This window comes from Brassica napus, chromosome A5, assembly GCF_020379485.1.
Source record: "Brassica napus cultivar Da-Ae chromosome A5, Da-Ae, whole genome shotgun sequence".
Taxonomy (NCBI): domain Eukaryota; kingdom Viridiplantae; phylum Streptophyta; class Magnoliopsida; order Brassicales; family Brassicaceae; genus Brassica; species Brassica napus.
Genome location: NC_063438.1, coordinates 28,266,457 through 28,292,376, shown reverse-complemented (window position 1 = coordinate 28,292,376; position 25,920 = coordinate 28,266,457). Strand labels below are relative to the sequence as shown.

At 37.8% G+C, this 25,920-nt stretch overlaps 7 protein-coding genes and 1 pseudogene across 11 annotated transcripts; 4 read left to right on the top strand and 4 right to left on the bottom strand.

The window, feature by feature from the left end:
- Window positions 1–1,052: 1,052 nt before the first annotated feature.
- Window positions 1,053–3,496, top strand: LOC125609165 (protein CYPRO4-like). The gene is made up of 2 exons (XM_048780230.1): window positions 1,053–2,680; window positions 3,044–3,496. Exons 1-2 carry the CDS (start codon window positions 1,136–1,138, stop codon window positions 3,344–3,346), a joined length of 1,848 nt encoding a protein of 615 aa, XP_048636187.1. The 5' UTR covers window positions 1,053–1,135; the 3' UTR covers window positions 3,347–3,496.
- Window positions 3,497–5,455: 1,959 nt separating this feature from the next.
- Window positions 5,456–6,482, bottom strand: LOC106417949 (casein kinase 1-like protein HD16). The gene is made up of 5 exons (XM_048779173.1): window positions 6,468–6,482; window positions 5,970–6,095; window positions 5,823–5,896; window positions 5,669–5,738; window positions 5,456–5,586 (listed from the first exon to the last, which is right to left on the bottom strand). The coding sequence occupies exons 1-5, from the start codon at window positions 6,480–6,482 to the stop codon at window positions 5,527–5,529; spliced, it is 345 nt and encodes a 114-aa protein (XP_048635130.1). The 3' UTR covers window positions 5,456–5,526.
- Window positions 6,483–6,822: 340 nt separating this feature from the next.
- On the bottom strand, window positions 6,823–11,099 carry LOC125575196 (casein kinase 1-like protein HD16). Of its 2 annotated transcripts, XM_048780228.1 has the most exons (18): window positions 10,716–11,099; window positions 10,417–10,614; window positions 10,207–10,371; window positions 9,930–10,055; window positions 9,763–9,836; window positions 9,609–9,678; window positions 9,471–9,526; window positions 9,337–9,408; window positions 9,147–9,241; window positions 8,966–9,032; window positions 8,749–8,878; window positions 8,447–8,665; window positions 8,240–8,370; window positions 7,972–8,146; window positions 7,818–7,908; window positions 7,576–7,733; window positions 7,306–7,494; window positions 6,823–7,182 (listed from the first exon to the last, which is right to left on the bottom strand). In XM_048780228.1, exons 2-18 carry the CDS (start codon window positions 10,579–10,581, stop codon window positions 7,123–7,125), a joined length of 2,043 nt encoding a protein of 680 aa, XP_048636185.1. In that variant the 5' UTR covers window positions 10,582–10,614; window positions 10,716–11,099; the 3' UTR covers window positions 6,823–7,122. The 2 variants fall into 2 exon arrangements, with proteins under 2 accessions (XP_048636185.1, XP_048636184.1); XM_048780227.1 differs by having other exon boundaries at window positions 10,207–10,614; window positions 10,831–11,099.
- Window positions 11,100–11,633: 534 nt separating this feature from the next.
- On the top strand, window positions 11,634–13,883 carry LOC125609164 (annotated as a pseudogene).
- A 373-nt stretch (window positions 13,884–14,256) lies between these two features.
- LOC106416532 (T-complex protein 1 subunit theta) lies at window positions 14,257–17,997 on the top strand. Its single transcript, XM_048780229.1, has 13 exons — window positions 14,257–14,543; window positions 15,250–15,512; window positions 15,581–15,727; window positions 15,812–15,973; window positions 16,043–16,120; window positions 16,198–16,331; window positions 16,413–16,485; window positions 16,558–16,635; window positions 16,742–16,864; window positions 16,930–17,024; window positions 17,112–17,321; window positions 17,409–17,466; window positions 17,689–17,997. The coding sequence occupies exons 1-13, from the start codon at window positions 14,408–14,410 to the stop codon at window positions 17,764–17,766; spliced, it is 1,635 nt and encodes a 544-aa protein (XP_048636186.1). The 5' UTR covers window positions 14,257–14,407; the 3' UTR covers window positions 17,767–17,997.
- A 2-nt stretch (window positions 17,998–17,999) lies between these two features.
- On the bottom strand, window positions 18,000–20,484 carry LOC106416534 (protein SINE2-like). Its single transcript, XM_013857449.3, has 3 exons — window positions 20,343–20,484; window positions 18,721–19,839; window positions 18,000–18,651 (listed from the first exon to the last, which is right to left on the bottom strand). Exons 2-3 carry the CDS (start codon window positions 19,825–19,827, stop codon window positions 18,145–18,147), a joined length of 1,614 nt encoding a protein of 537 aa, XP_013712903.2. The 5' UTR covers window positions 19,828–19,839; window positions 20,343–20,484; the 3' UTR covers window positions 18,000–18,144.
- Window positions 20,485–22,895: 2,411 nt separating this feature from the next.
- On the top strand, window positions 22,896–25,797 carry LOC106435377 (strigolactone esterase D14). 3 transcript variants are annotated; one of them, XM_048780224.1, is made up of 2 exons: window positions 22,896–24,139; window positions 25,696–25,797. In XM_048780224.1, the coding sequence occupies exon 1, from the start codon at window positions 23,212–23,214 to the stop codon at window positions 24,013–24,015; it is 804 nt and encodes a 267-aa protein (XP_048636181.1). In that variant the 5' UTR covers window positions 22,896–23,211; the 3' UTR covers window positions 24,016–24,139; window positions 25,696–25,797. The 3 variants fall into 3 exon arrangements, with proteins under 3 accessions (XP_048636181.1, XP_048636180.1, XP_048636179.1); XM_048780223.1 differs by having other exon boundaries at window positions 22,896–24,143; window positions 25,681–25,797; XM_048780222.1 differs by having other exon boundaries at window positions 22,896–24,148; window positions 25,686–25,797.
- Window positions 24,244–25,609, bottom strand: LOC106450673 (protein farnesyltransferase/geranylgeranyltransferase type-1 subunit alpha-like). 2 transcript variants are annotated; one of them, XM_048780226.1, is made up of 3 exons: window positions 25,251–25,609; window positions 25,043–25,152; window positions 24,244–24,600 (listed from the first exon to the last, which is right to left on the bottom strand). In XM_048780226.1, the coding sequence occupies exons 1-3, from the start codon at window positions 25,347–25,349 to the stop codon at window positions 24,582–24,584; spliced, it is 228 nt and encodes a 75-aa protein (XP_048636183.1). In that variant the 5' UTR covers window positions 25,350–25,609; the 3' UTR covers window positions 24,244–24,581. The 2 variants fall into 2 exon arrangements, with proteins under 2 accessions (XP_048636183.1, XP_048636182.1); XM_048780225.1 differs by having other exon boundaries at window positions 24,244–24,606; window positions 25,251–25,575.
- Window positions 25,798–25,920: the final 123 nt, after the last annotated feature.

Here is a 25,920-nt window from a genome sequence, read left to right as displayed (position 1 = left end):
TTGCTTGATTAATTTCATGGCATCATCTGGCGAGGTAACTACATATTCTCTCAACTTCCCATTCTTTAGTTTAGAGAAAACATACGCAAGGTCACCTGCGATGCTTGACTGACATGTTAAAAAAAAACGGTATATTGGAACATTTTCTTTTCGTTTCGTTTCTTAACATCGATTTCTATTAAGTGAGGAGTCATACAATTTAAAGATCTACCCTTACTTTGACATATGATAAATTACTCAATAGAAGTTCATTTGTCTTTCATAATATGTCTTTCATAATTCTCTGTTATTCATATTCAATACATGATACCAGCCATTCTCTATCTACTTGCAATTGCTATTCATGCAGCCCGTGGGAGTCAGAGAAGGCTGATTTGTACGAGAGGCAGACATACTACAGAGATAAGAGGATATCACGTTAGAGAGGAGAAGTAACAAGCACACAGCAAAAGTCACTTGTGCCAGATAAGAAGGGGTGGCTTGTGGAAGAGGTCATGACTCTCCACGGAGACTATTTCAATCTCCATCTTAGATACCAGATGGAAGAAGTGGCAGCGTCAAAACCAAATACAACTTATGTGCGAGTATACTTTGGGATTGAATGGCTAAAGAGCAGCAGTAGACATCAGAAAAGAGTGACAAAGAAGGAATATAGCAGCAGGCAGACAACAGCAGAAGCATGTAGCATAATATATATATATATATAGACTTTGGTCTGAGAAATGGAGGAGGGCCATTGTAGCGCTCAAGCTCAAAGCAACCCTTATTCTTCTTTACGTCATATAAATAGCTGACGTGTTGTTTGTAGAGTTTTTTCTTTTTTTTTTGTGATTATTGTGGTGATGCTCTGCCTTCGAAAGTGATCAAAATTGTAGTCACCTCGTGTGTTTGTTGTTCAATGCTAGGGCTTCTTGTAATTTTATCTCGGCCTATCTTGTAATAACCCAATCTTGTAATAACCCAATACCAGATTGTATTGCCCATTGGGCCAGTTTCTAATGAAACAATGTTAACAAAAAAAAAAAGTGCTAGGGTTAACGGTGGTCTAGTATTTCAAATTTGGAACTTGAGCTCCTCTTTCTCCACCTCCATTTCACAGATCCTCTCCACCTCTATCTTTAGAAAATTCTTCGAGATGGGATCAGCTCACAGCCAGGACGATCTAAAGATCTATGAATCAGACGAGGAAGAAGAAGAGTTGGTGGATGGTGATCGTCGTCTAAAATCTCCTTCATCACTAGACGAAGTTGAATCAAAGCTCAGAGCCTTGAAGCTGAAATACCCATCAACGGAGCAAGCACCTCCGAACTCCTCGGTTGATCTTTTGCGCTACATCAATGGAAACACTCCCAAAGCCAAATGGGTCGCAGCTGAAAATTCCACCTCTTACTGCTTCGTCAAGTCATCCCCAGAAGATGGAGGAGGAGATTCGGAGAAGGAATGGTGGGTTCTGAAGGTCGGGAGTAAGATCCGAGAGAAGGTCTCCAATGAAATGCGATTGAAGGCATATAAAGATCAAAGAGTTGAATTCGTTGCTAATGGTGGATACTGGGCGTTGCGCTTCACCAGCAGAGGAGAAGACCTCACCACCGCCTTTGTAAGCAGCTTTAACAGTTGCTTGTTTGAGAACAATCATGGTGTTGAGTTGAACGAAGCCGGTTTAGCTAGCATCTTTGAGGAAGATTTCATTGGGTGGGCCAATCCTGAAGCTGCTGATGATGATTCCATGTGGGAAGAAGCTGATGATATTTTGCTTAAGAGCCCACAATCCGCAACTCCACTGGACCTTACTAAGGCTTTTGAGGAAGCTGCTACGACAAGGAGTGAGGAGGGCATACATAGCTTAGCTCTAGGTGCTTTGGATCATAGCTTTCTTGTGGGTGATTCTGGTATTCAGGTTTTCAAGAACATGAGGCAAGGGGTGCATGGGACAGGTGTTTCTGTTAACTTTGAGGCTGCTTACGGCTCAGCACGGAAGAATAAGAAGGCTCTTCTCATGAGAGCTGAGACCAACTTGTTGCTCATGAGTCAACAAGCCCCAGGAATCCATCAGCTTGATATTGAAACTGGCAAGGTTATTTCGGAATGGAAGTTTGAGAAAGATGGAGTGGACATCTCTATGAGTGACATTACTAATGATGGTAAAGCTGCTCAATTAGACCCATCTGGATCTACCTTTCTTGGTTTGGATAAAAATAGGCTTTGCAGATGGGATATGCGTGACCCATATGGGAGGGTTCAAGATCTCGCTACTGCTACTGCGAATAATGCCCCCATAGTCTTGACTTGGGCTCAGGGGCATCAGTTTTCTAGAGGGACTAGGTTCAGTTGCTTTGCAGCTACTGGTGATGGCTCAATTGTTGCTGGCAGTTTTGATGGACAGATTAGACTCTACTCAGAAAGCAGCGCTTTTAGGAGGGCTATGACGGCTTTCCCTGGACTTGGTGCGCCTGTGACTCATGTGGACGCTACTTACGATGGGAAATGGATAGTTGGTACAACTGATACATATCTGATTGTTATCTCTACCCTTTTCACTGATAAGGCTGGTAAGACAAAGACTGGCTTTGAGGGTTCCATGGGAAATAAGATGGCTGCACCAAGGTTGCTGAAGCTAACACCTCTCCACGCCCATTTAGCTGGATCCAACAACAAGTTCCGCAATGCTCAGTTTTCATGGGTAAGCAAAACTCTAGTTGATGTTTATATTTCTCTTATATTTCTGACATTCTTGCTTTGCATGTCTTGTTCATAGTAAAGTGCAAGTCTTTACTAAAACCACAGCTGTCTATGTGATTTTTGCCTCTTTTCACTTGAAAGAGTAGGTGTCTTTTTGCTGGAATGCGTAGCTGGATTTGTGACTATGAAAGTGTTTCTGTCTAAATTAACTGTTGAGGAAGTTTATTACTTAGTTGAAGTATAGTTTCCCAACATTTGACTTGTCTTTTTCAGTTTGTCCCACAGTTTTCAAATTACAGGTTATAGTGTTTTTTTAGTCCATCTTAGGTTTATCCTCTGGTGGTAAAATTCAATATTTATACAGGTCACGGAGGATGGAAAAGAAGAGCGTCATGTGGTGGCAACTGTTGGCAAATTCAGTGTGATATGGAACTTTCAGCAAGTGAAGGATGGATCTCACGAATGCTACCATGAGCAGGAAGGGCTGAAGAAATGCTATTGCTACAAGATAGTCCCTCGAAATGAATCTATTGTGGACAGCCGTTTCATGAACGACAACTCTGCAGTCTCTGGTTCACCTGAAGCGCCTCTGGTCATTGCAACTCCCATGAAAGTCAGCTCTTTCAGTTTATCCAGCAAGAGAGGAAGGAAGCAAGCAAGTGCTTGACCATCAGTTTATAAAAATTATTATAATTGTAATAACTTGGTATAAACAAGAGTTTGTTGTTAATTATTAATAATGTAATACAAAAAAATATAATATATTAAAACAATGGACAATATAAATGAGATAACTAAAAAAATCAGTTTTTTTGTTTTTGTTTTTGAAAAAAATACATATAGTGCTTATGACACAAAATTGCCAAATAGCTAAAATATATAAATGGGATATATCTTAAAGATATATATATATATATATATATATATATATATATATATATATATATATATATATATAATAAGAGCCTATTCAAAAAGAAAATAAATATATCACATAGAACTGTTTGCCAATAAGAGATTGGTTAATGGAAGATTATCTTAAGGCAAATATATGCAAAAAAACAATATAAACAACTAGAATGAATTTTAAAATATGGCTTACATATTCTTAAGAATTAAATCCAATTATAAAATATTGTCAAAGACTAAATTACATTATTTTATAATTTTCGAATTTTTTTTATTAAATTTAAACAACACTTAATTAAAATATTATATTTTATTAGTTAGAGTGTATGTTATAAAATCACCTAGTAGTGTTTTGCTAACCTCACTTTTTAAAAGATAAAAACTCTTCTATGTTCCTGTCACATTTGCAATACAAAACTAACGTTAACAAACATAAAGAAAATGATTAATATTAAATCAAAATTTAAAATTACGTGATATAGAAAAATATTAAATCAAATAAAAAATAAAATAGAAACATCTTTAATAAACGACAAATATAACAACTGAAATATACAATTCGCGCATATCGCCTAAAAATCTATAGTTATGTTCTAAACTCCAAATTTTTATATAATATTTTTTTTCCTTTTTTGTAAATATGATTTCATTTTCTATTATATGAATATTTCTTTTTTATTATATATGTTACTGAAAAAGTTTAGAAAAAAAACTAAATTTAAAATTTTAATTGACATAATTTTATATGAAATGGGGTTGTATTATATGAAAATTTGGAGATATGTTGTCTACTTGTATTTATGATTCCTCGGTGGAGATATGTTGCTGGGGATCTACTTGTTCATTTGAAAGGTACCTCTGAAAACGGCGAGCTTGTGTTTCGCAATCACTTCTGATTCTAATCACTTTAGTACAATCACAGTTCAGATTCAACAACCTTAAGGATAGCTTAAAGATAGAGGGATGTTCACATGGAGATGTTGAGACCTACGTACCTTGATCACTATGATTCTCTCTTGCTTTCGTGAGCTAGTCTTTTCATGTTCATTGTGTTACCGGATTTATCAATTTCGGTTAAGTTATTAAATATTTTTTAATAATGATAATTATGTATGATATTTTAATTCAATAAAGTAGTTTTGTAATTAATCATTGTAAAAATTAACGTGAGTGCAACACGTAAAAACTCACTTTCTCAAATAACATTATAGAGATTTTACTAAGGTCAATATATAATAAAATTTTGAGCAAAATAAGATTTTACCAAGGTCAATATATAATAAAATTTTGAGCAAAATAAATTTTAAGGATTCTAATTATTGATGCATGGCTATATCTCATTTACCGTAATTTTGGATCTAGTGCAGAAGAACGAGGGTTATCCTTCAGGGTCAATGGTTGATTTTGCATGTGATACTGATGATTCTCCAATTATGGCATTCATTAGCTCCTCGATCCACTCACTAAAAAGTTTGGGAAAAAGTTCGGGAAAATCAAGATTCAGAAGAAATGCAGTGTGTATATCACATGGTATAGAGATTTAATAAAAAAGAATGGCGTGAAAATGACGGACAAAATGGTATGGGAGTTAGAGAAGGAGCGTAATAACAACATGGTTCACACTATCAAGTTCCATGTTATCAAGTAGTCTTACACGTAGTTGACATGGTGTTACCTGTTTAAAACTAGTGTTTATGTTATCTTATATGGTTAAGCTGTCGAGTCTAAATCAAGACTTTGTGGTGGTTTGTTGAGTCAATATTTAGCTGTTGTTATGTGTTATTCAAGTTAAATCAAGACTTTGTGAAAGAGTATGTAGTTTCTGAATCTTTTCATCCATTCTTTTCAATCTAGTATTTGTTAAGTATTCAAGTTAATATAAATTTAGAATATCTACATGAGCATATATGAGATGAAAATAAATCATGATCAAAGTGCTTACGATTGAGCTAAAGAATTCCAAACATCCCAAAGGCTAGGACCAAGCATGTCCATGACCTGGAAATAATATAAATAGTTCTTAATGAAAAATACCTTATTAATCTAAACGTGTAACGAGGCTCTCGTACTAAAAGCTTACCAGGATGTAAAAATCTCCTTGACGACCCTTATGATGTACAGCAGGAATTCCATAACAGCTATTGAGCGTACTTTACAGCAGATTAAAAAGGAGAAAGAACAGATCAGTAGTGACGAATAAGGAGAAGAGAAAATTTAGAGAATGCAACTCTTACTTGTACACTTGCCACTCGTAAGGTGGGCCAAAATTGCATCCTTTACTATTTCGGTGTTCAAGTTTCAGAGCTACCTGAACAGGTTTTCAAAATATCACACTTTTGGTCTAACACCCATGATTTTGAAAAGGTTTTTTCTACTAATACCTCAATTGCATCTGCTCCAATCCTACCACTGCCACCACTCACCCTCCTGCCAACATAAACTTGACCAAGTCCACCCTTACCGAGTTTCCTCTCCGTCTTATAAACAGGAGAATTTCCAACTTGTACCTATATATATATAAACGTTATACATTTTACAATAAATATAATAACAAAACTAATTATGAAAAATGTTCAACATAAATGTTATCTAAAGAAAAATGTCTAACACTAATTGTTAACAAAAAAACTAAACCGATTTTAATATAAATTAATTAACAAAATAAATTACACAAAATAATTATAATAAAATTAATTAAGGGAGAAATATGATCAAGACATATTTAGAGTTCTTAATTATTTTATAGTTATCATTTTCTCTATCAGAGTTACGTAGAAACGTCATAATTTCATAAAAATTGTAAAACAATGAACTTTAAAATTTGGATTAAAAAGTGACAAATTATGAAACTATAACAATTTAAAATCAAATTGAATTACATATTGATAATCCATCGGTTCAATTGGTTAGTTTCGGTTTTAATATTTTTTAAAATATGGATACTTTTAAAAGCCTAAATCGAATTATCAGATACCGCAGATTCGGATCGAATTTAAAAACATGGATTTAAATGCAAAAATATTTTAAATACACAAAATTCTTTAAAAAAAAAAAATAATTTTGAACCAACATATTCAGAACCCATAGTTGTTTTCCTCTGAATAAGAATATATCCAATTCGAGATGACACTTACATTGTTCTTCTGTTTAGTAGGATTTGACAATATTAGAAAATCAAACAGCTGTTTTGGCTGTGATGGATGATAAATAAAAATCAATAACTTGAGACCAAAAGATTAAAGCCTTTTCTCCGATTTATATGTTCATTAAAACAATAAGGTATTAAACAATATGCTCTTCAATTCTATTAATAATAATGTATCTCATCTGTTTTATTTTTCATGTTACTTTTATCTTGTACTTGCTACATACATACAAGAGAGAAGTTTCATTTCAATACACATAAGGTTGGCTCCTGGTTGAGGTTTTACCTTTGGATTGTACTGAAACTAAAGCTTCACGTAGTAATAAGGCTTCATAGAGAAAATCATCCCTGAAACCTATAGCAAGGGCGAGAGTAGACTCGGCGTTTACTCAACAAACGGTCCGACCATAGCATATTGATGCAATGTACAGATTTTTCGCCCATTTGTCCTGAAAGTCACAAGTAAAAGATTCAAGTCAGTACATTGAGCAAACCAATGGGGGAAAGAAACCAACATTAGCTTTTTTATGTGTCTTTGTTTATTGTAAAGAGTTATATGGCTAAGAACAAACCTTGACATGGGTGCTTGGGAAAGCAGAAGTGCGAAGAGTCTCTTGGGTTTCATCGGTTATTTTTCGTTTAGGTATGCTCAATATGAGAGCTGCTTGATCCGCTGTTGCAGCCATTGATGTTATCCTGAATCCACTCTCCCACCTTCTATGGATTCCTTCACTTGGGTACAAAAAGTCCAGCTCCACAACCTTATAACATAAACAACATTAATACATTATACCGCTTCAGAAAAAAAGAAAGTGCCTCAGGGGTTATAAAGAGATTGGAACCTGTTCGGAATAGCCTGAGTTTCTGGACATTACTATACCCCAACGACTCCCAGCAGTGGTCATGGAGGTTACATGAAACCCTTCTTTCCACTTTTTGTTTATCCATTTGAATGGGAATGAGTCGCTGACTTTGTAAGATTGCTGGGTATATGGAGTTCCTATCACATTTACATGAAGTAGAATTAAGTAAAACGGATTCATGTCCCATAAGGAACACTAAGACACCAGGTATGGATACCAACCTTTTGACATAACGACCAACGAGCTCCCGTTATTAGCACCAGCTATGGAACTGATATAGTAGTTCTTTTCCCATTGTTCCATGATCCAGTCCTGCGACACAAACAGTTAGGTGGTGGATTCAGAGCATAGGTCTTAAAGATTAATGCTATTTACCTTGTGCAAGAAGACTGTGGACAATTCATACACTTGAGAGCTGAACCCAGTCCCAGCATCCATGATAAGGGCCCAGAGATTAGCTGCTGATGCTACACAGCTGATGTAAAGGCCATCCTCGTTACCTTTCTCTACATGCTGAGGCAGCCTTGTCTCCGCAACATTGTAATGATATCTACCAAAGAAGGAACTCAATTAACGAAGCTTTCAAAAACCTTTATACTCCAGATATGAGTGATGAGCAATCACTCAAATGTGTAGTAGTTACCTCTGTTTCATAGGACGACGTGCATTATAGACTGAAATCCACTGAGTAGCAGGACTGCCGATTCTGATTTTCTTCCTCGGCTGTTCATCCTCTTCCAAATTGATAAGCAATCTTCCTCGTTTTTGGCCAACCTATTCATCCAAAAGCAAACGTGATAAAATACTTAACAATAGTGATAATAAGCATAGGAGCCAAAGAAAGCCCCACCTTCAGAGCCCCATCAATTCTAATCGGTCTAGATACAGCACACGGCTCGATGAGAGAATCAAAAATCGAGATAAGCTTGGCGTAGTTAGGCTCCTCGTCAAACTTCATGTTGGTAACTACCTCGAGGAAAAGCTTGAACGGGGGAGGACAGAAACAGCACATCAGTTCAGGAGATGTTGACATCTTTTTCTTGCACACAAGAAAGCTCTTGTTGTCACCCTGCGTACAAAGACCATATAAAATTGAGTAGAACTGAAACTTCAAAGGCTTTTTGGTTGTGAACATAGCGATAGAAAACTCACCTGGTACCCTTGCCATGGCAACCTCCCCCGCATCAAAAATATTAATGTATAGGCCAATGATTCCAGATCATCCCTCCGACTTCCGGTACGACCAAGATGTGCATGACAACTTGCATACCGTATCGTTCCCCTGAATTTGAAGTAAAATATAGATGTAAGCAATATGAATTTGTGTGTACAAAACAAGTAGGAGGCAAGATGCAGCAACCAACAATACCTGAATACATCAGGTCTTTGATCATATTCAACATGCGGGCCAGAGTGTGAATCTTTCCATCTTGATGCTGAAATAAATGATTATATATGTTAATAACGATTACAAATATTTCACGCACATACAAAATAAGTTGAGAAACAAAACATATCAAGATGTTTGTAAGCATATTGCAGAAACTCACCTAGACCAAGATCGATAAGGTATAGTTTCTTCTCGTCTGCTGTTCCAGGCTGACCAAGTAAAAAGTTTTCTGGTTTCACATCTCCATGCACAAACCTTGTTTGATGTAGGGATTCAACATGGCATGACAGTCGGCTCAACGGTAGTAACTGTAAGGAATTCTTTGGAAACAACAAAAAAATCACACTAACCCCTTCATATGCAGTTTCTCAAGAATAGATATCGCTTCCACTGCAATGCACGCTACCATGTTTGGTGACATCCTACACATACGACAATAAATTCAGAATATCTAATGAAAATAAATCATGATCAAAGTGCTTACGATTGAGCTAAAGAATTCCAAACATCCCAAAGGCTAGGACCAAGCATGTCCATGACCTGAAAATAATATAAATAGTTCTTAATGAAAGATACTTTATTAATCTCAACTTGTAACAAGGCTCTCGTACTAAAAGCTTACCAGGATGTAAAAATCTCCTTGACGACCCTTATGATGCACAGCAGGAATTCCATAACAGCTATTAAGCGTACTTTACAGCAGATAAAAAAGGAGAAAGAAGAGATAAGTGGAGACAAATAAGAAGAAGAGAAAATTTAGAGAATGCGAGTCTTACTTGTACACTTGCCACTCGTAAGGTGGGCCAAAGTTGCATCCTTTACTATTTCTGTGTTCAAGTTTCAGAGCTACCTGAACAGGAAAAGAAGAAAAAAAACGTTTTAAGAATATCACACTTTTGGTCTAACACCCATGATTTTAAACAGGCTTTTTTTTCTACTATACCTCAATTGCATCAGCTCCAATCCTGTCACTGCCACCACTCACCCTTCTGCCAACATAAACTTGACCAAAGCCACCCTTACCGAGTTTCCTCTCCGTCTTATAAACAGGAGAGTTTCCAACTTGTACCTATACAAAGTCAGTAAATTAATTAGCATAGCTAGCAAACCACATACCAACAAAAGATCTAAAGAGTTCCAAGATGATGAATGAAGGTGAAAAAAAAAAACAATATAATGAACTGAAAAACATATGATGTCACAAGGTTAACAGAAGTTACCCTTTCAGGGACAGGACCCATACTGGAATCTTCTTCCATGCCTGCTATTTTCTCTGGACTGCCGCCTTCAGCAGCAAGATCCTTATCAGCTGCCCCTAAGACACCAGCAGCTGGAAGAACCTCACAAGGCTCAGGCTCTAAGTCAGTCAACCTGATACCCCTCCCCCTACCGGCAGCAGCAGTTGTTGGTCTAGGAGGTACAGCCGCGGCTTTAGCTAAAGCAGCATTCCCTCTTCCTCTACCACCACCTCTTCTCCTTGTTGTAGCAGTCTGAGGAGGAGGAGGAGGAAGTAGGATGTTTTGAAGTAGCTGAGGGTTAGGCTGATGATCTTCAATGCGTCTCGATCTCCTAGCTCCACTTCTTAACTCTCGCATTCTTACTCCATGTCACAAAAATCTTATTTTTTTCTGTCATTGAGTTGTGTAAATAAACAGTTCATCAGATGTTACAATCTACAAACAAAAGATGGACCAACACAAAATCCACAGACATATATACAAAACTTAACATAGATTCGAGGAGAAGCTATCTGTAACACAATTTGATCAGTATCATAAAAATAAGCTCGATCATCTTCCAAAGTCACGATCTTTCGAATCGAAGATGCCAAAAGTCTATTTTACCAGAAGATCGATTCTAGATTAGATTATACTTCGATTGATAAAGACGATCGGGCGATGAAGAGAGTGGAAGAGGATCGATCCAGAAGAAACAAAAGAAGAACTTTCAGATCTCCTCCTTGAGTTTTAAAAAGTGAGAAACCGATTGATTAGCTTCCTTGTCAATCAATCCTGGAGTGACGATTTTGAATGTGAGAAAGAAAGCTTCTGAGCTGTTATGAAGTGAGACAGGTAGAGAGAGAGAGAGAGAGAGAGAGAGGTGGTTGCCTTGCCGCTAGATTTAGTTAGGGGCTGTTAATAATGAAGAAGAAGAGGATTGATGAATTTTTGGTTTAAAAATACGGTAACTACATGAGAGGAGCCTTAACCGGGTTCCTGAACCGGCTTCAGCCCATTTTGACTTCCTTAACCAAAAAAAAACAATACAACTTCTTTAGCAATTAGCATAATACAAGTGGTATACAATACATCCTTCTAACAAAATCACCACAATCTCAATCTTGCTTACGGTTTTAAACCGTGTGTACGTACGTACATGTTACAAACATCATCAAGATCAATGCATATGCTTAAACAAAATTGATATTCATGATAATTACTCTTAAGCAAAAAAACATGAGGGACATACATAAGTTTGTATGTAGTGTTTTAAGTAAAAAAATCATAATTCATATGTACTAATAAGTTTAGTGGCAAATTAGCAAATCCTTTTTTTATTTTAATTTATTACAAAAGGACCTCTTAGCATAAAAAGGCAAATCAACGTCGGTTTCAAAATCTAGTGCGAGGAAAAAACTGCCCATTAAGGAGAGAAAGAGCCTTATCTTGTTTGGTTTGATTTGGTTTGCATTTTGTCGCCTTATGTTTAAGGAAGAAGACGAAGAATCCAAACAAAAGAAGTGAACTTTCTTTCTAAACCTCCCACAAGGCTCTCTCTGGGTTTTTCGAGGTTGCGTTTTGCTTCATCTCCCGATAGCTATCAGACGTTTTCTCTAAGGCTTTTACTGCTTTAAAGCTTTTACCTTTTCGTTTTGTTGATACTCTCGAAATGGCTGGAGCCTCCTCTTCTTCTGATAGCTTCCCTCTTCTTGGTATGTTCATTTTTCACTCAAAGACAACTCTTTTTTTTTTTCATCATAGAACTTGTCTTAAGCTATTGATTTTTGTATCATTGGATTGTTTGTTTGGAACTATTGATTTTGATGATGGGGATTGTATTGTCATCAGCACCTTTCATAGCTTGTCTTTTTGGATTGATTGGTGTCCACTGATGATAAAAGAAAATATATGTTTTTTTTTTTTGCTCCTTATATACTGACTTGGCTCTTGTATCTAATGATCGGCGCAGAAACATCAGATTGGTTCCAGGAGTTGTCTTTAGGTTCTGATGCAAGTGAAGTCCCTAGGAACCATTATAAGGTTCTACCTTGCTGCTGTTTTGATGCTCATTTAATGCAATAATTGCATATGAGGGTGAGCTTATTTTTTTTTGTTGTTCACTGACCTGACTGTGTTTTGTGAGAAGGGTTCTCTTCAGCAACAGTATGGACATGTACCTTCTGGTGCGTATACTGCTCCATCTTCTCATGGAAACGAGAGAAGGCCTAGCATGAATGGTGGAGACCCGTTTGGTTCATACCCTTGGGGTTACCATACTTCTGTTGGCTACCAGGATCAGAGTTTTGGTTATGGCGACAACAACAATTCAAATACCCTTTCACATCTCATGATGGTATGTTGTTTCTGTTTCATCTCACCTTACAGATCTTCTAGAATGTATGTTTTGTTCCCTTCTTCCTTTAGGGTTGAGGCAATGTTCTTTCTTACTTACAGGATCCACACAATTCAAGTTTTGACCAGTTTGGATACAATGATCATTTGTATTCAAACCATGGATTGTATGGACTTTACGGTAACGTAATCGACTCTGGTCATGCTTATGGAACGTTTGGTTATGACTCGTGGAAGCTCGGGAGAGGATGGTATCCTGTTGATGGTTATAGAAAGACCAGAAGCTTCAACTACGGTCGTGGCTACACTGAAGAGAAAGCAGATAGGCTAAATGAGCTTTGTAGAGGACCAAGAAACAGTGATGTTAAAAAGAAAGACGCTCCAGTGGCAGTAGATCTCCATCGCTTCAACGGAGAGAACTTCCCTGAAACATTCACCAAAGAGAGGTTCTTTGTGATTAAGTCATACAGCGAAGACGATGTTCACAACAGTATCAAGCATGGCGTGTGGTCCAGCACGCCAACTGGCAACAAGAAGTTGAACGCTGCGTATTACGAAGCACAAGAGTGTTGTCCTGTGTATCTTCTCTTCTCGGTGAGTAACGAGGAGAGTTCATGCTAATGTGTTATTCTCTGTTGATTGGTTTTTATCTTGCAGGTGAATGCAAGTGGGCAGTTTGTTGGTGTTGCGGAGATGACAGGTCCTGTTGATTTCAACAAGACGGTGTAGTATTGGCAGCAAGATAAATGGATTGGTTGCTTCCCTGTGAAGTGGCATATCATCAAAGACGTACCAAACAGTTTCTTGAGGCACGTAACGATTGCTAATAACGAGAACAAGCCCGTTACTAATAGCAGAGACACTCAAGAGGTTTTGCTGAACTTCCCTTAAACCCTTCTTAGACCATTTTAAAAAAACTGTAACGCTCATGATTTGGTTGCAGGTGAATGTGGAAGATGGAGCCAAAATCATAAAGATATTCAAGGAGTATATGAGCAAGACATGTATACTTGATGATTTCAAGTTTTATGAGACGAGACAAAAGATGATCAGAGATAAGAAGATCAAGCAAAAGAAACAGGTTACACACTTCTTTAAACCTTTGCTTCATCTTAAAACCCTTCAACATGTGGTTGTGGATTCTGATTTGTTTTCGGTATACAGGTCCCTGATGGAGCTTCTGTAGAAACGATTCACTGAAATAGATGAGAGAAAAGATGATGACTTTTTAATTAAAGAACACTTAGTTTGGATTGTGTTTGTTATCTTCAGGCTTTGGATTCCTGAGAACCTTAATATATATAGCTTCTATGCTTTTCAAAACATATTGTGTTTTGTTCCTTTTGTATAAAGGACGCACCATCTGATAAAAACCAAACTCAACTCATGATTTGCTCTTCAGTCTTCTCTAGAGTTCATATCAGAGCATTGATAAGGTTCTTTCTGTTTATTTATCTGTTTACAGTTAGAGAAACCAAAGTTCAATGTAAATATACTAGATTCCTACATGAACTTTCCAAACGACGGCGTTTCTGAGTCTAACCGGCTAACCGCTACGAAGAATCTTTGTCCCCAATTAAATTTCTATCTCAGTCCCTAGACTTTTGTGTAAATCTAGTTTCATCCCTCAAAATTAAAGATTGTCGCATCGACCCAATTGGCTAAAACGTGGCAGAACCGCCGTAGAAGCTCCGAAACGACTTTGTTTAAGAGTACAAAAAGGTATTTCAAAATAGGTTACTCTCGCACACAAGAGCCAAAGCCTTCTCTCCTCCCTTAAACAGCAGCAAACTATAACAACAGTGACGGCAAGAGCTAGTAGGCGTACAGATCGTCACCGGAGAATACGATGCAGCCTTATGGAATCCAGTCGATGCTCAAGGAAGGTTACAGACATCTCTCTGGTCTAGACGAGGCCGTCATAAAAAACATCGAAGCTTGCAAGGAGCTCTCCACCATCACCCGCACTTCTCTCGGCCCCAATGGTATTCTTTCCTGGATCTAATACTCTCGATTGAAATGATTCCATTACAGCGTTTTTGTTTAACTGTTCTAAGTAGGATCTTTAGTGTAAAAAACAACACTTGTTTTCAGTTCTGTCGGAATCTGAATGTCTTCTGTCTCATTTCTGTCGCAATCTGAATGTCTTCTCTGTTTCACTTTCGCAATGTTTCGGGATCTTTAGTGTAAAAACAACACTTGTGTCAGTTCTGTCGGAATCTGAATGTCTTCTGTTTCAGTTCTGTCGGGTCTGATGTCTTCCCTGTTTCATTTTCGTAATGTTTCTGGATCTTTAGTGTAAAAACAACACTTGTTTCAGTTATGTCGGAATCTGAATGTCTTCTGTTTAGTTCTGTCGGAATCTGATGTCTTCTCTGTTTCATTTTCGTAATGTTTCTGGATCCTTAGTGTAAAACAACACTTGTTTCAGTTCTGTCGGAATCTGAATGTCTTCTGTCTCATTTCTCTCGAATCTGATGTCTTCTCTGTTTCATTTTCGCAATGTTTCGGGATCTTTAGTGTAAAACAAGTAAACAACACTTGTTTCAGTTCTGTCGGAATCTGAATGTCTTCAACTGTTCTAAGTAGGATCTTTAGTGTTAAACAGCACTTGTTTCAGTTATGTCGGAATCTGATGTATTATGTTGGAATCTGAAGTCTGTCTTTGTTTTTTTTTTTTTGATGTTTCAGGGATGAACAAGATGGTTATTAACCATCTAGACAAGCTCTTTGTCACAAACGACGCTGGGACCATTGTGAATGAGCTTGAGATTCAGCACCCTGCCGCGAAGATCCTTGTCTTAGCAGCCAAGGCTCAGCAAGAAGAGATCGGAGACGGAGCCAATCTGACAATCTCCTTCGCTGGTGAGCTTTTGCAAAATGCTGGAGAGCTTATCAGGGCGGGACTGCATCCGAGTGATATCATTACTGGATATAACAAAGCAATCACTAAGGTTTGTGAATTTAAATTTTGTTGTGTTAGTGATGGTGGTGACTAATGCTATTGGTTTACTATGTTCAGACTGTTGAGATTCTTGAACAACTGGTTGAGAGTGGTTCTGAGACCATGGATGTGCGTAGCAAAGATGAAGTGGTGTTTAGGATGAGAGCTGCTGTTGCTAGCAAGCAGTTTGGTCAAGAAGAGATCATATGCTCTCTCGTTGCTGATGTGAGTGTTCCTGTTTCGTTCTCCAGTTTGTATCTTTTTTTATATTGTTTTTAGCTGATGGGTGTACTTGTTTTTTTTTTACAGGCGTGCATTCAAGTATGCCCAAAAAATCCAACAAACTTCAATGTGGATAACGTCCGTGTTGCCAAGCTCTTGGGAGGAGGGTTGCACAACTCTTGCATTGTCCGTGGAATGGTCTTGAAAAGCGACGCTGTGGGTAGCATCAAGCGAATGGAGAAGGCAAAGGTGAGATCACTTTCTTTTGTGCTTTGATAGCTTAATGTCCCTGAACACTTTTTGTTATACTTTCTTCAGGTTGCGGTGTTTGCTGGGGGAGTTGATACTACTGCAACAGAGACAAAAGGAACTGTGTTGATCCATAGTGCTGAGCAGGTTTGTTTTTTAAGGATGACTAATATATTTTCTGAAGGATGGTTGTATTTTAACACATTTGTTTCTTGGTTTTATAGCTAGAGAACTATGCAAAGACAGAGGAGGCTAAAGTTGAGGAGCTGATTAAAGCTGTAGCTGAATCAGGAGCCAAAGTGATTGTTAGTGGGGGGTCAGTTGGAGAGATGGCATTGCATTTTTGTGAGCGTTACAAGTATGTGTAGACTCTAATGTTTTCTTATTTCATTTAGATGCTGCTTGTGATATTACTAATATAAGAACTTTTTTTTGGTAGGATAATGGTTTTGAAAATCAGCTCAAAGTTTGAACTGAGGCGTTTCTGCCGCACAGCTGGGGCTGTTGCTCACGTAAGTGTTTCTCATTCACATTCTATATGATTTATGGTAATTTTAATTAATACTTTAATGATTATCGAACAGTTGAAACTAAGCCGGCCAAGTCCTGATGATTTGGGATACGTTGATTCCATAGCAGTGGAGGAGATTGGTGGTGTGACAGTAAGTAGTACTCCTTTTTTTAAATCAGTTTCTTTCTTTCTTTCTTTCTTTTTGGTTAATTTATATTTTACCTTTCATTGACCAGTATGCATTGTGATGTCTTTAGGTCACTATTGCAAGAAATGAGCAAGGTGGTAACTCAATCTCCACAGTGGTTTTGCGTGGAAGCACAGATAGTATCTTGGACGACCTTGAAAGAGCTGTTGACGATGGAGTTAATACATACAAGGTAAATCTTTATTCCATGTCTAAATTTCCATTTTTCTAAATATTATTTTGTAATCTTCTTCTCAGGCCATGTGCAGGGACAGCCGTATCGTTCCCGGGGCTGCAGCTACCGAAATAGAACTGGCTCAGAGGTTGAAAGAATACGCCAATGCAGAAACAGGGTTAACTTTCTTTTTACTTAAGCCTCTGATTATATCATTTGAAATATTATCATTGTAAAAAACTTTGGTTTTATTGTGACTGTTCAGGTTGCACAGTCATGCTATCTTAAAATACGCAGAGAGCTTCCAGTTTGTACCCCAAACCCTTGCTGACAACGCTGGCCTCGATGCGATGGAAATCATCGCCTCTCTGTACACTGGACACGGGTCTGGAAACACAAAGCTAGGCATTGACTTGGAGGAAGGTGCTTGTAAAGATGTTTCAGAGACTAAAGTGTGGGATCTTTTTGCAACCAAGTAAAGTTTCATCATCCATTAGAAAGTATATTTTTTATTACTGTTTCATTTTCTCTGTGACTAAAGGGACAAAGTGTCTCTGTGCAGGTTGTTTGCTCTTAAGTACGCTTCTGATGCTGCATGCACGGTACTTCGCGTAGACCAGGTATGCACACCTGATTTAATATTCTAGTGAACCAGTCTCATTGTAGTTATATCACTAGATGTTGCTCCAGCACATAAATTAAAAGAATCTTCTGCGGCTAACATATAAACGTTGTTTGGTTGCAAACCATTAGATTCAACATTCATTTTCCATTGCATCGACCTCAATGAGTAGTGTAAAGCCTGTATGTTAATACTCGTCTGGTGTATGTAAAATGTGCAGATTATAATGGCGAAACAAGCAGGTGGACCAAGGAGAGACTTAGCAGCAGCCGCAGGTGCAGGTGCAGATGAAGACTAGACTGTATAACAAAAGAAATACCCTCTTAGTTAAACTGTTTCTTCTGTAACCTTTCTTCGTTTTAATTCTTTGATATCTTTTTGGTACTCTCTTAGTTTGAGTTTTATGGTCTTTGTGTACACTCACCACCAACTCAATGTTTTGTCACTTGGTTCTTTTATATTAGTCAGTGACTCAATGTTAAGACTGCTAAGACATTTATATTTGATTTATAGTATCAGATTTTAGAACTGTGACAAATTTTCGATGATATAAAAAACAAACGAGTATTTGAACAAGATCCACACCACACAGTAAACATAAGAACACAAGAGAACGTACAAATTGAACCTAAGCTCTAAGTTCTAAGCTGATTTTTTTATGTTCATCCCTTAGGCTTCAGGTAGGAACAAGGTGAGGAGGCATCATCATATCATCATTCAGATGCACCCACATAGCAAACCCTGCAACTGCAACAGAGAAGAAACTCAATCCCCATCTCAACACACACTTGCTCCTTGCCTTTCTTGAGACTGTTTCAGTCTCTCCTGTCATAACTTTGGCCTCAGAGTCCAAATCTGACTTCGGTTTCTCACAGATATCTTCCGTTGGAGTACCAGTAGTAGTACCAGAGGTATCATATATTGATGATGACGAATAGCTTTCACTGTACCGCTGCATCTGCTGTCTGTTCTCCACTAGCTCAGTGAATGGATCTTGTGCGAAACCGTGCTTGTGATGGTTTGAACACACGTCTCCTGATGATTGTCTCTTCCTTGGCTTTCCTCTTGAACTTCTTGAGCGATTGGTCCAAGAGCACATTGATTCGTTAAACTCAGAGCTTCTGTTCCTCTGATGGAACATAACCGACTCCATGTCATAATCTTCAACGCCAGGAAACTGAATCTGAAAAACCAAAGTAGCAGATTAATAAAACCTCTTTAAGAAAGAATACACAATGGAGATAGTTCTTACTTGGCTTCCATCTCTTGGACTCTGGACCACAGAACCGGTCTCTCGGTTATAGTCAGCATAATACACCAAAGGAGAGCCTGAGACAACAGTTCTTCCACTGGCTACACCGTTAAACAAAACATCTTCCTCTTCTTGTTCATTAACATAACTCCCACTATGTGCTCTCAGCCTTGGTGTAGACTTGATTGATTCTGCATTGAACTTTGGTTCTGCTGACTCTCCTATCAATCTTTCTGCTGTACTCATGGTCTCATAAGCCGCCACTTTCACAAAATACATCTCATCTTTCAAGTGTTTCTCCATCTCTTTGTATATAAGCTCCAGCTCAGAGCAAATACTCTTCGGATTCAAATACTTCATCAGAAAGTTAAGCATCTGCACAGCCAAAAGCCGTTTCTGAGAATCCCCCTCAACAACACCTAACTCCAAAATCCTCAAACCAGACTTCACCAAGAGCCTCGCATACGCCTCAACTATAAAGGGATTGTGCTTAGCTAGAGCTATCACAAGCGCCATATGAGCCTTAGCCTCACTAGAAGTGGCTTCAAGAGCAACAGCCAAGCTTTGACAAACGCTGTTCACCACTTCACTAGAAGCAAACCGCCAGCTGTCACAATCCACAAGCGACTTCAAGCAGAGAGCAGACCCCAAAGCAAGATGCTGCTGGTGCTGCGTATCAAGAAGAGACTCAGAGAGAGGCTTGCAGAGAGAATGAATCACGTTCCTCTTCTTGTCTTCCGGTGTTGCAGGATCAACCCCGTATCTAGCCATAGCAGCCACCGCCTTTGAGCAAGCCTGTTGAACACCTAAGGAGCCCTCGCAGGAGCTTAACGTCCTTATAATAACCGGCATGATGGTGTCCACGTGTGGAGCGAGTTTTACTCCGTGAGAACGAGCAAGGTCTTCAAAGAGAGAAACCGTGTAGCCACCGGACTCGGAGCCAATCTCTTTGGTCTCGGAAACTTGAGCGAGAAACACATGTATCACTTTTGGGTTCAAGTCTTTCACAATGGTTCTCAAGTTGCTCATTGCAGTCTTGTTAGTGTCTGGATCTTTGTCGAGGTTAGCCAGCTCTTGTCTAAACGCTGAACCAAGGTTTCTCCCCATTATTGTTTCCTCCTGAAAACAAACGCCACAACGAAGTCAACAAGAAGCCATCTTATGTGACATTGTCCTTAGAGATGTGCAATCATTTGAATATAAGATAAGATTCGTTTACCCTAACAATCAATGAGTCTAAACCATATCCTTATAGAGAAAACAAAATCTCCAATAAACCAATAATCAATTCCCCAAAACAAAAAAAGTAATCGACTTTCTTTGCTAAACCGAACAAAATTATCATTTTACTGATGAATTTTGAATTTCTGTTGATGTTTGAGTAAACCCATTACTTAAATGTCGTAAAGGTTCAGTCTTTATACTATGATAAGCATCTTGATCTGTGAACATGAATATCATCGAAAGGAAATGATATCGATTCGTTGCGATTAATTCACGAAAAGGGTCTTCTGGGTTCGAATCAGAAACGTGTATAAATGAATAGAAGAAGAGAATCAGTAACGCTAATCGACAAGAAATGGTATGAACACAGTTGATGAGTAACGAAGAACGAAGCGTACCAGTGTATGATTGAACCCCAGGAACTTCAAAGTCTTCAGATTCCACAAGAGAGAAGGCTCTTTCTTCTCTTCTCTTCTTAGTTCTTTACGATGCGACGCGAAGAAAAGGATTCAACTTTTTTTTGAACGTTGAGAGTTTGGTGAGACGGGCGGGTTTATGGTAACTCTCCGTAATTTTTGGGTCTTAACCAAACTTGCCCCTTTATTTTTCTGTTTTTTACTTGAATGGTGGCAATATTTTCAAATTATCAGTGTACCGCCTATGCGATTGGTCAAATTTTCATTAATCGTCAATTACTTAAAAATGGTCTGAGAATTTTATTTATTTTAACTGAAAAGGTGGTTATTAGTAGGTTAATTTAATGATGTTTATTAATATTGGAAGTATATGAGCCAGTTGAAACTAATTAATATAAAAAGTGTGTTACTTTGGAGATTTAAACCCAAATGTAACGAACATGGGATTGATAAAGTTAACCGTTTGTTTTAGGTGGTTTTTGTATAGTCCTGTAGGTTGTGGGTTCTTAGAGTTATTTTATAAGAAAAATATTTATTTTCACAATTTTCTTTATAATTTAGGAAAATATTTATTTTATAAAATATTGTTTAATTAGATTTCCTACTTTATGGGGGGTATTGTCCAGATAATTTTTCAATATTTTTATGGAAATGATGGTCAATTTGCATTAATTTCATAAAATTATTATTATCAAATGATTTATATTTCCTTAGTTCATTCCCTAATTTTTCGTCCAAATACAATGTCTGGTTTAATTAGGCAATAAGATTTTGACTAGAATAAATAATTCCAAATGCAATAAATAGGTAAAATATTAAAACTTGTTGGTAAAAAAAGAATGGTCAGAAATCAAATAACTGAAAAGGCTGTAAACTTGTAATTATTAAAATTAATTTACAGTCTCGTAGTGTCAAACATGGTAAACAGGTCTGGGAATTTTAACCTGGACTCGAAAATCCGAACCGGAATCGACTCTAAAATACCTGACGCAGAACCGAACCGAAAATTTACAAATATCTTTTGGATCTAAATTTTTTTTACCCGAAAGAACCGGAACCGAAAAGAACCGACCCGAATAGACCCGCACCCGAAAAGAACCGAACCAAATAGATCCGATCCGATAAGAACCGATTTGTACCCGACTTAAAAACATGTATATCCAAAACTATGATTTTTATGTGTTCTATTTTATATATTATTTTATTATTTAGTTGAAATATCTTTTGTTAACGACATTTGTTATTATTTTGTAATATTTTTTAAGTAATATGAAGGTTTAAAATGTAAAATTTAGAGTTTAAAAATATTTTATTTTAATTATTAATAGTTTCATTTAAGTTATTTTGTAGAAAAATTAAATATATATGATAAATAATTAAATATAGACTAAATTTAATAGAGTTGGGTATGTCATATCATTTTCAAATCCTAAATACCCGAACCCGACTCGGGTTAAAATTATGGGTACTTTATAAGTATTTTAATTATAGACTCGAAGCGATCCAGATCCGAGAAAAACCGACCTAGACCCGAACCAAAAAGTTTTAAGTATCTATTGGATCTAAATGTTTAGGACCTGAAAGATCCGGACCCGAAAGAAACCAGCATGAACCCGATCCAAAGACCCGAACGTCCAGGCGTAGTAAACACTGTAAAACAAAAATTCATTATGACTTTTAGTTTAATAACTAGTTAGCTTCAGTGTTCCAAAAAGAAAACTAGTTAGCTTCATTTCGTATGGTCATGCTGTAAGACTAAGACCATTTGAGTTCGTTCACATGTCTCTGACAGACTGACACAATAGCTTGTTTGACTCAGAAAACTCTTCCATCCTAATCTTAATCTACACCTTGTTTGCACTCTTGCCCTGTCTTGCTTAAGTTTTCATCCGAGTGCATAGAGAAATAAAATCTGAAGCTAAGAAGTTAAAAACTAGATTACAAAGCTGAAAAACTTAGAAGAAAAAATCAACCATAAGTAGTTATTGTGCCACATAATTACTTCGCTCTTTTATAGGCAAGTATCAACCACTAACTAGTAATCATAATCAGTATGTTTTAATAATCTCTCACGAGCTCCACTAAACAATCATGTTATAACTTTTATAATCTCCATCAGTCTCCCCTCTGTATAAATACGCACACAAGTGGTTAGTTCTAGATTAATCATGTTAAACATAAAAGCCACTTATCTCAGACAAGCCTTTTACTCAAAACATAAAGCTCATCACAGTCTTTTGACGAGTTGAATTTTCAATTTTTTTGTAAGTTAATCACATTGACAAAAACATGATCTGTAATTTGCAGACAATTATGACTATGATGTGAATGGAGTCTAACTTGGTTGGAATATATTTCAAATACTTTTTCATGTGTAATTTTTTTTTTTGAACGGAATAAAAACCTAAATTATCCTATTGATCTTCTCATGTCTTCAATATTATTATCATTATCTTAATGAAAGTTTAAACAAACAGTTGTATGCTCTATATTATTCTTGTCATCAGTCATCACCATCCAAATACAAATCTATGGATAGACATTGGTTGATGAAAACACAAATTACAGAATATAACATGGCTCAGAATATCTAAAGTACAACACCTAAAAGTCTAATAACAATAAAGCATCTTATATAATTTTTTAAAAACATCAAAGCAGGAGGAATAATCAACGCAAACTCTTTGTGTCCAGAAGTTTTGTTCAAAAAGCATAAATGATATTAAATGCAGTGGAAAAGAAAAAAAAAGAAAGATAACAACATATTCATCACACACTCCAGCCCAACTAAAACTTTTATATAAACAGTACCTCTCTTTCTTTCTTTCTCAACCATTCAAACAAAGAAAAAATGAGTCAACACAACATCCTCGAAGCTCTTAACGTCCGGGTCGTGGGCACGGGCGATCGGATCCTAGTCCTAGCCCACGGGTTCGGCACAGACCAGTCCGCTTGGCACCTCATCCTCCCTTACTTCACTCAAACCTACAGAGTCGTCCTCTACGACCTCGTCTGCGCCGGCAGCGTCAACCCCGACTACTTCGACTTCAACCGTTACACGACCCTCGACCCCTACGTGGACGACCTCCTCAGCATCATCGACTCCCTCGGCATCCAAACCTGCGCTTACGTGGGCCACTCCGTCTCCGCCATGATCGGAATCATCGCCTCCATCCGCCGCCCGGAGCTTTTCACGAAGCTCATCCTCATCGGAGCCTCGCCGAGGTTCCTCAACGACGAGGACTACCACGGCGGGTTCGAGGAAGGGGAGATAGAGAAGGTGTTCTCAGCCATGGAGGCTAACTACGAGGCTTGGGTTCAGGGATACGCGCCGTTGGCGGTTGGAGCCGATGTTCCCGAGGCGGTTAGAGAGTTTAGCCGGACGCTGTTCAACATGCGTCCGGATATCTCTCTGTTCGTCTCGAGGACGGTGTTCAATAGTGATCTCAGAGGCGTTCTTGGGTTAGTGAGAGTGCCTTCTTGTGTGATTCAGACGGCGAAGGATGTTTCTGTTCCGGCTTCGGTGGCGGAGTATCTCCGTGCTCATCTCGGTGGTGATACGACGGTGGAGACGCTGAAGACTGAAGGTCATTTGCCGCATCTTAGTGCTCCGGCGCAGCTAGCTCAGTTTCTCCGGCGTGCACTTCCTCGGTGACTTTAATTTTTCATTTTCTTTTAATAGATAAAAATAATAATTGGAGGAATATGGTTTTGTGGGGTCCACGTGGATAACGGAGGGTCTCTATTGGTGGAGGACAGTATGGTATTGTCAAAATCTAGAGATAAGAGCAACTCCAATGGTGTTACTCACCATTGGAATCCTTAACAATAGAATAATAGTTTTTTTACTTTTTTGAATAGGTAAGGATCCTAATCAAAATACTAAGTCCAATGGTGTTCCATTATGAATCCTTAGAAATGAACATGTATCCTTGTCATATTTCTCAGTTCACTTAAAAGAAGATCATAATTATAAGGACAATAGCAAAGATCATTGTAATAAAAATTACCAGAGTGGTTGTAGGAGTTAAGGTTGCAGAGATTGTTGGCCTCCTTGCTGAACTGAACCTTGGTGTTGCCTCTTCCGAACTGTTTGACCAAGAAACAGTCCAGAACAACGAAGGTGAGCCATTAAGCCCTGCTTCATCCACCCTGCACGTTTCTCCCTGTTTTTGGCCAGTGAGATCCAGAAAACGGTTCTTGAGCTCCACAGAAGAACATTCAGTCCATTGGTTTTGTCCTGGAACTTACATTGCAATCAAGTGCAATCAACCGAACTTCCAAGAGCAAGCTTTCATCTCAAATATACAGAAGATGCACTATGTAACACGTCTTTCAGGTTCTAATGAATTCCAAAAATGCAAAACATATACAGTTCTTGGTTCAAAACTATTCATCAGTCAATTTTACAGTATATATACAAACACTACTCATCGCATGAAAAAAAGAAACAAAGAGTAGGAACTTTCTTAAAGCAGCAGATATGCTTAACACTATGGACTTTAAAATGTGTAAAAGAGCAAACTTTCATCTCACATATAAAAGTTAAATGATTCCCACGAAAGCATATAGTAGACGTATACAGTTGTTGTTTCCGGTTCCAAAACTATATTCATCAGTCAATTTCACAGTGTAAACAAACGTTCCTTAATGAAAAAATCAAAAAGGAATGAACTTTTTACCACAACTTGTAGTTCTTAGAGTTATCCTCAGCAATGCTTTCGATGAACTTGAGCTCTTCATACAAGTCGTGATCAAGCTCCTCCAGTACTAAGCGCCTGAAGTGCCACACCTTCAAAAAGGAACAACAAGAACAAGAAGAGTTACAATCTAATCAAATCAAACTCTTTTAGAAGAGTAGTACTAGGGCAAAGAAGAAGGATCAGTTACGGTGTAGTTGCCGGAGTTTAAGCGGAGAGCTTCTTCCGTGAGTCGCAGCGTGCGAGGAGAACGCTCGTCGGAGCGGTAAATCGCCCGGAAGTAATCCATCGTCTCCCGGAAGTCTTCCTTGTAAGCGATCGGAACCACCGGGTTCGGACCATCGTCCTGACTCAACGGGACAACGTCAGACCACTCCGGGCGCTCGCTCAGTGGCACGGTCGCGTCGGAATCCACTCCATGACGACGAAAGGATTGAGAGGCGATGGAAGGGAAGTGGGGGAGGGGAGAAGAGAGGATGCCACGTATTAAGGATTTCTCTTTTTTAATCCTTAACTAAGAATTAATTCTTAAGTTTTTTCATTATTTTAATCAAATTTAATTATAAAGCATTAAGGATTTTTGTCTAAGGATTTGTTAGGATCCAGCGTTGTAGATGGTCTAAGATTGTTCACTTGACACGTGTTGAACGCATTATTACTTCACTTTTTTGAGTGTTTTGAATTTTGGTTTAGTTAGTTAATCACGAGTTTAAATAAAATAATACTGCTAATTGTCAGTGGATTTCGCAGAATCACTAACTATAAAAAAATTAAGAACGTAATCTTATCTTACTTTTACGCTTAACATCTCCAGATTCTTCACCCATATTGTTTGTTACTATAAGGTTTGGTCGTTGGAT

Excerpts from the sequence above, each read along its gene's own strand:
- LOC125609165 (XM_048780230.1), top strand. The coding sequence starts at position 1,136 with ATGGGATCAGCTCACAGCCAGGACGATCTAAAGATCTATGAATCAGAC. Across the intron at positions 2,681-3,043 it reads GCAATGCTCAGTTTTCATGG|GTCACGGAGGATGGAAAAGA; the intron begins GTAAGCAAAACT and ends ATATTTATACAG.
- LOC106417949 (XM_048779173.1), bottom strand. Across the intron at positions 5,739-5,822 it reads TACGAGTGGCAAGTGTACAA|TACGCTCAATAGCTGTTATG; the intron begins GTAAGAGTTGCA and ends TCTGCTGTAAAG. Across the intron at positions 5,587-5,668 it reads AAGGAGATTTTTACATCCTG|GTCATGGACATGCTTGGTCC; the intron begins GTAAGCTTTTAG and ends TATTATTTCCAG.
- LOC125575196 (XM_048780227.1), bottom strand. The coding sequence starts at position 10,581 with ATGCGAGAGTTAAGAAGTGGAGCTAGGAGATCGAGACGCATTGAAGAT. Across the intron at positions 9,679-9,762 it reads TACGAGTGGCAAGTGTACAA|TACGCTTAATAGCTGTTATG; the intron begins GTAAGACTCGCA and ends TCTGCTGTAAAG. Across the intron at positions 8,371-8,446 it reads GAATTGATGGGGCTCTGAAG|GTTGGCCAAAAACGAGGAAG; the intron begins GTGGGGCTTTCT and ends TTGGATGAATAG.
- LOC106416532 (XM_048780229.1), top strand. The coding sequence starts at position 14,408 with ATGCAGCCTTATGGAATCCAGTCGATGCTCAAGGAAGGTTACAGACAT. Across the intron at positions 16,486-16,557 it reads CAGCTGGGGCTGTTGCTCAC|TTGAAACTAAGCCGGCCAAG; the intron begins GTAAGTGTTTCT and ends ATTATCGAACAG. Across the intron at positions 17,025-17,111 it reads TACGCCAATGCAGAAACAGG|GTTGCACAGTCATGCTATCT; the intron begins GTTAACTTTCTT and ends GTGACTGTTCAG.
- LOC106416534 (XM_013857449.3), bottom strand. The coding sequence starts at position 19,827 with ATGGGGAGAAACCTTGGTTCAGCGTTTAGACAAGAGCTGGCTAACCTC. Across the intron at positions 18,652-18,720 it reads GTCCAAGAGATGGAAGCCAA|ATTCAGTTTCCTGGCGTTGA; the intron begins GTAAGAACTATC and ends TTGGTTTTTCAG.
- LOC106435377 (XM_048780224.1), top strand. The coding sequence starts at position 23,212 with ATGAGTCAACACAACATCCTCGAAGCTCTTAACGTCCGGGTCGTGGGC.
- LOC106450673 (XM_048780225.1), bottom strand. The coding sequence starts at position 25,349 with ATGGATTACTTCCGGGCGATTTACCGCTCCGACGAGCGTTCTCCTCGC. Across the intron at positions 25,153-25,250 it reads TAAACTCCGGCAACTACACC|GTGTGGCACTTCAGGCGCTT; the intron begins GTAACTGATCCT and ends TCCTTTTTGAAG. Across the intron at positions 24,607-25,042 it reads TCTAAGAACTACAAGTTGTG|TTCCAGGACAAAACCAATGG; the intron begins GTAAAAAGTTCA and ends TTGCAATGTAAG.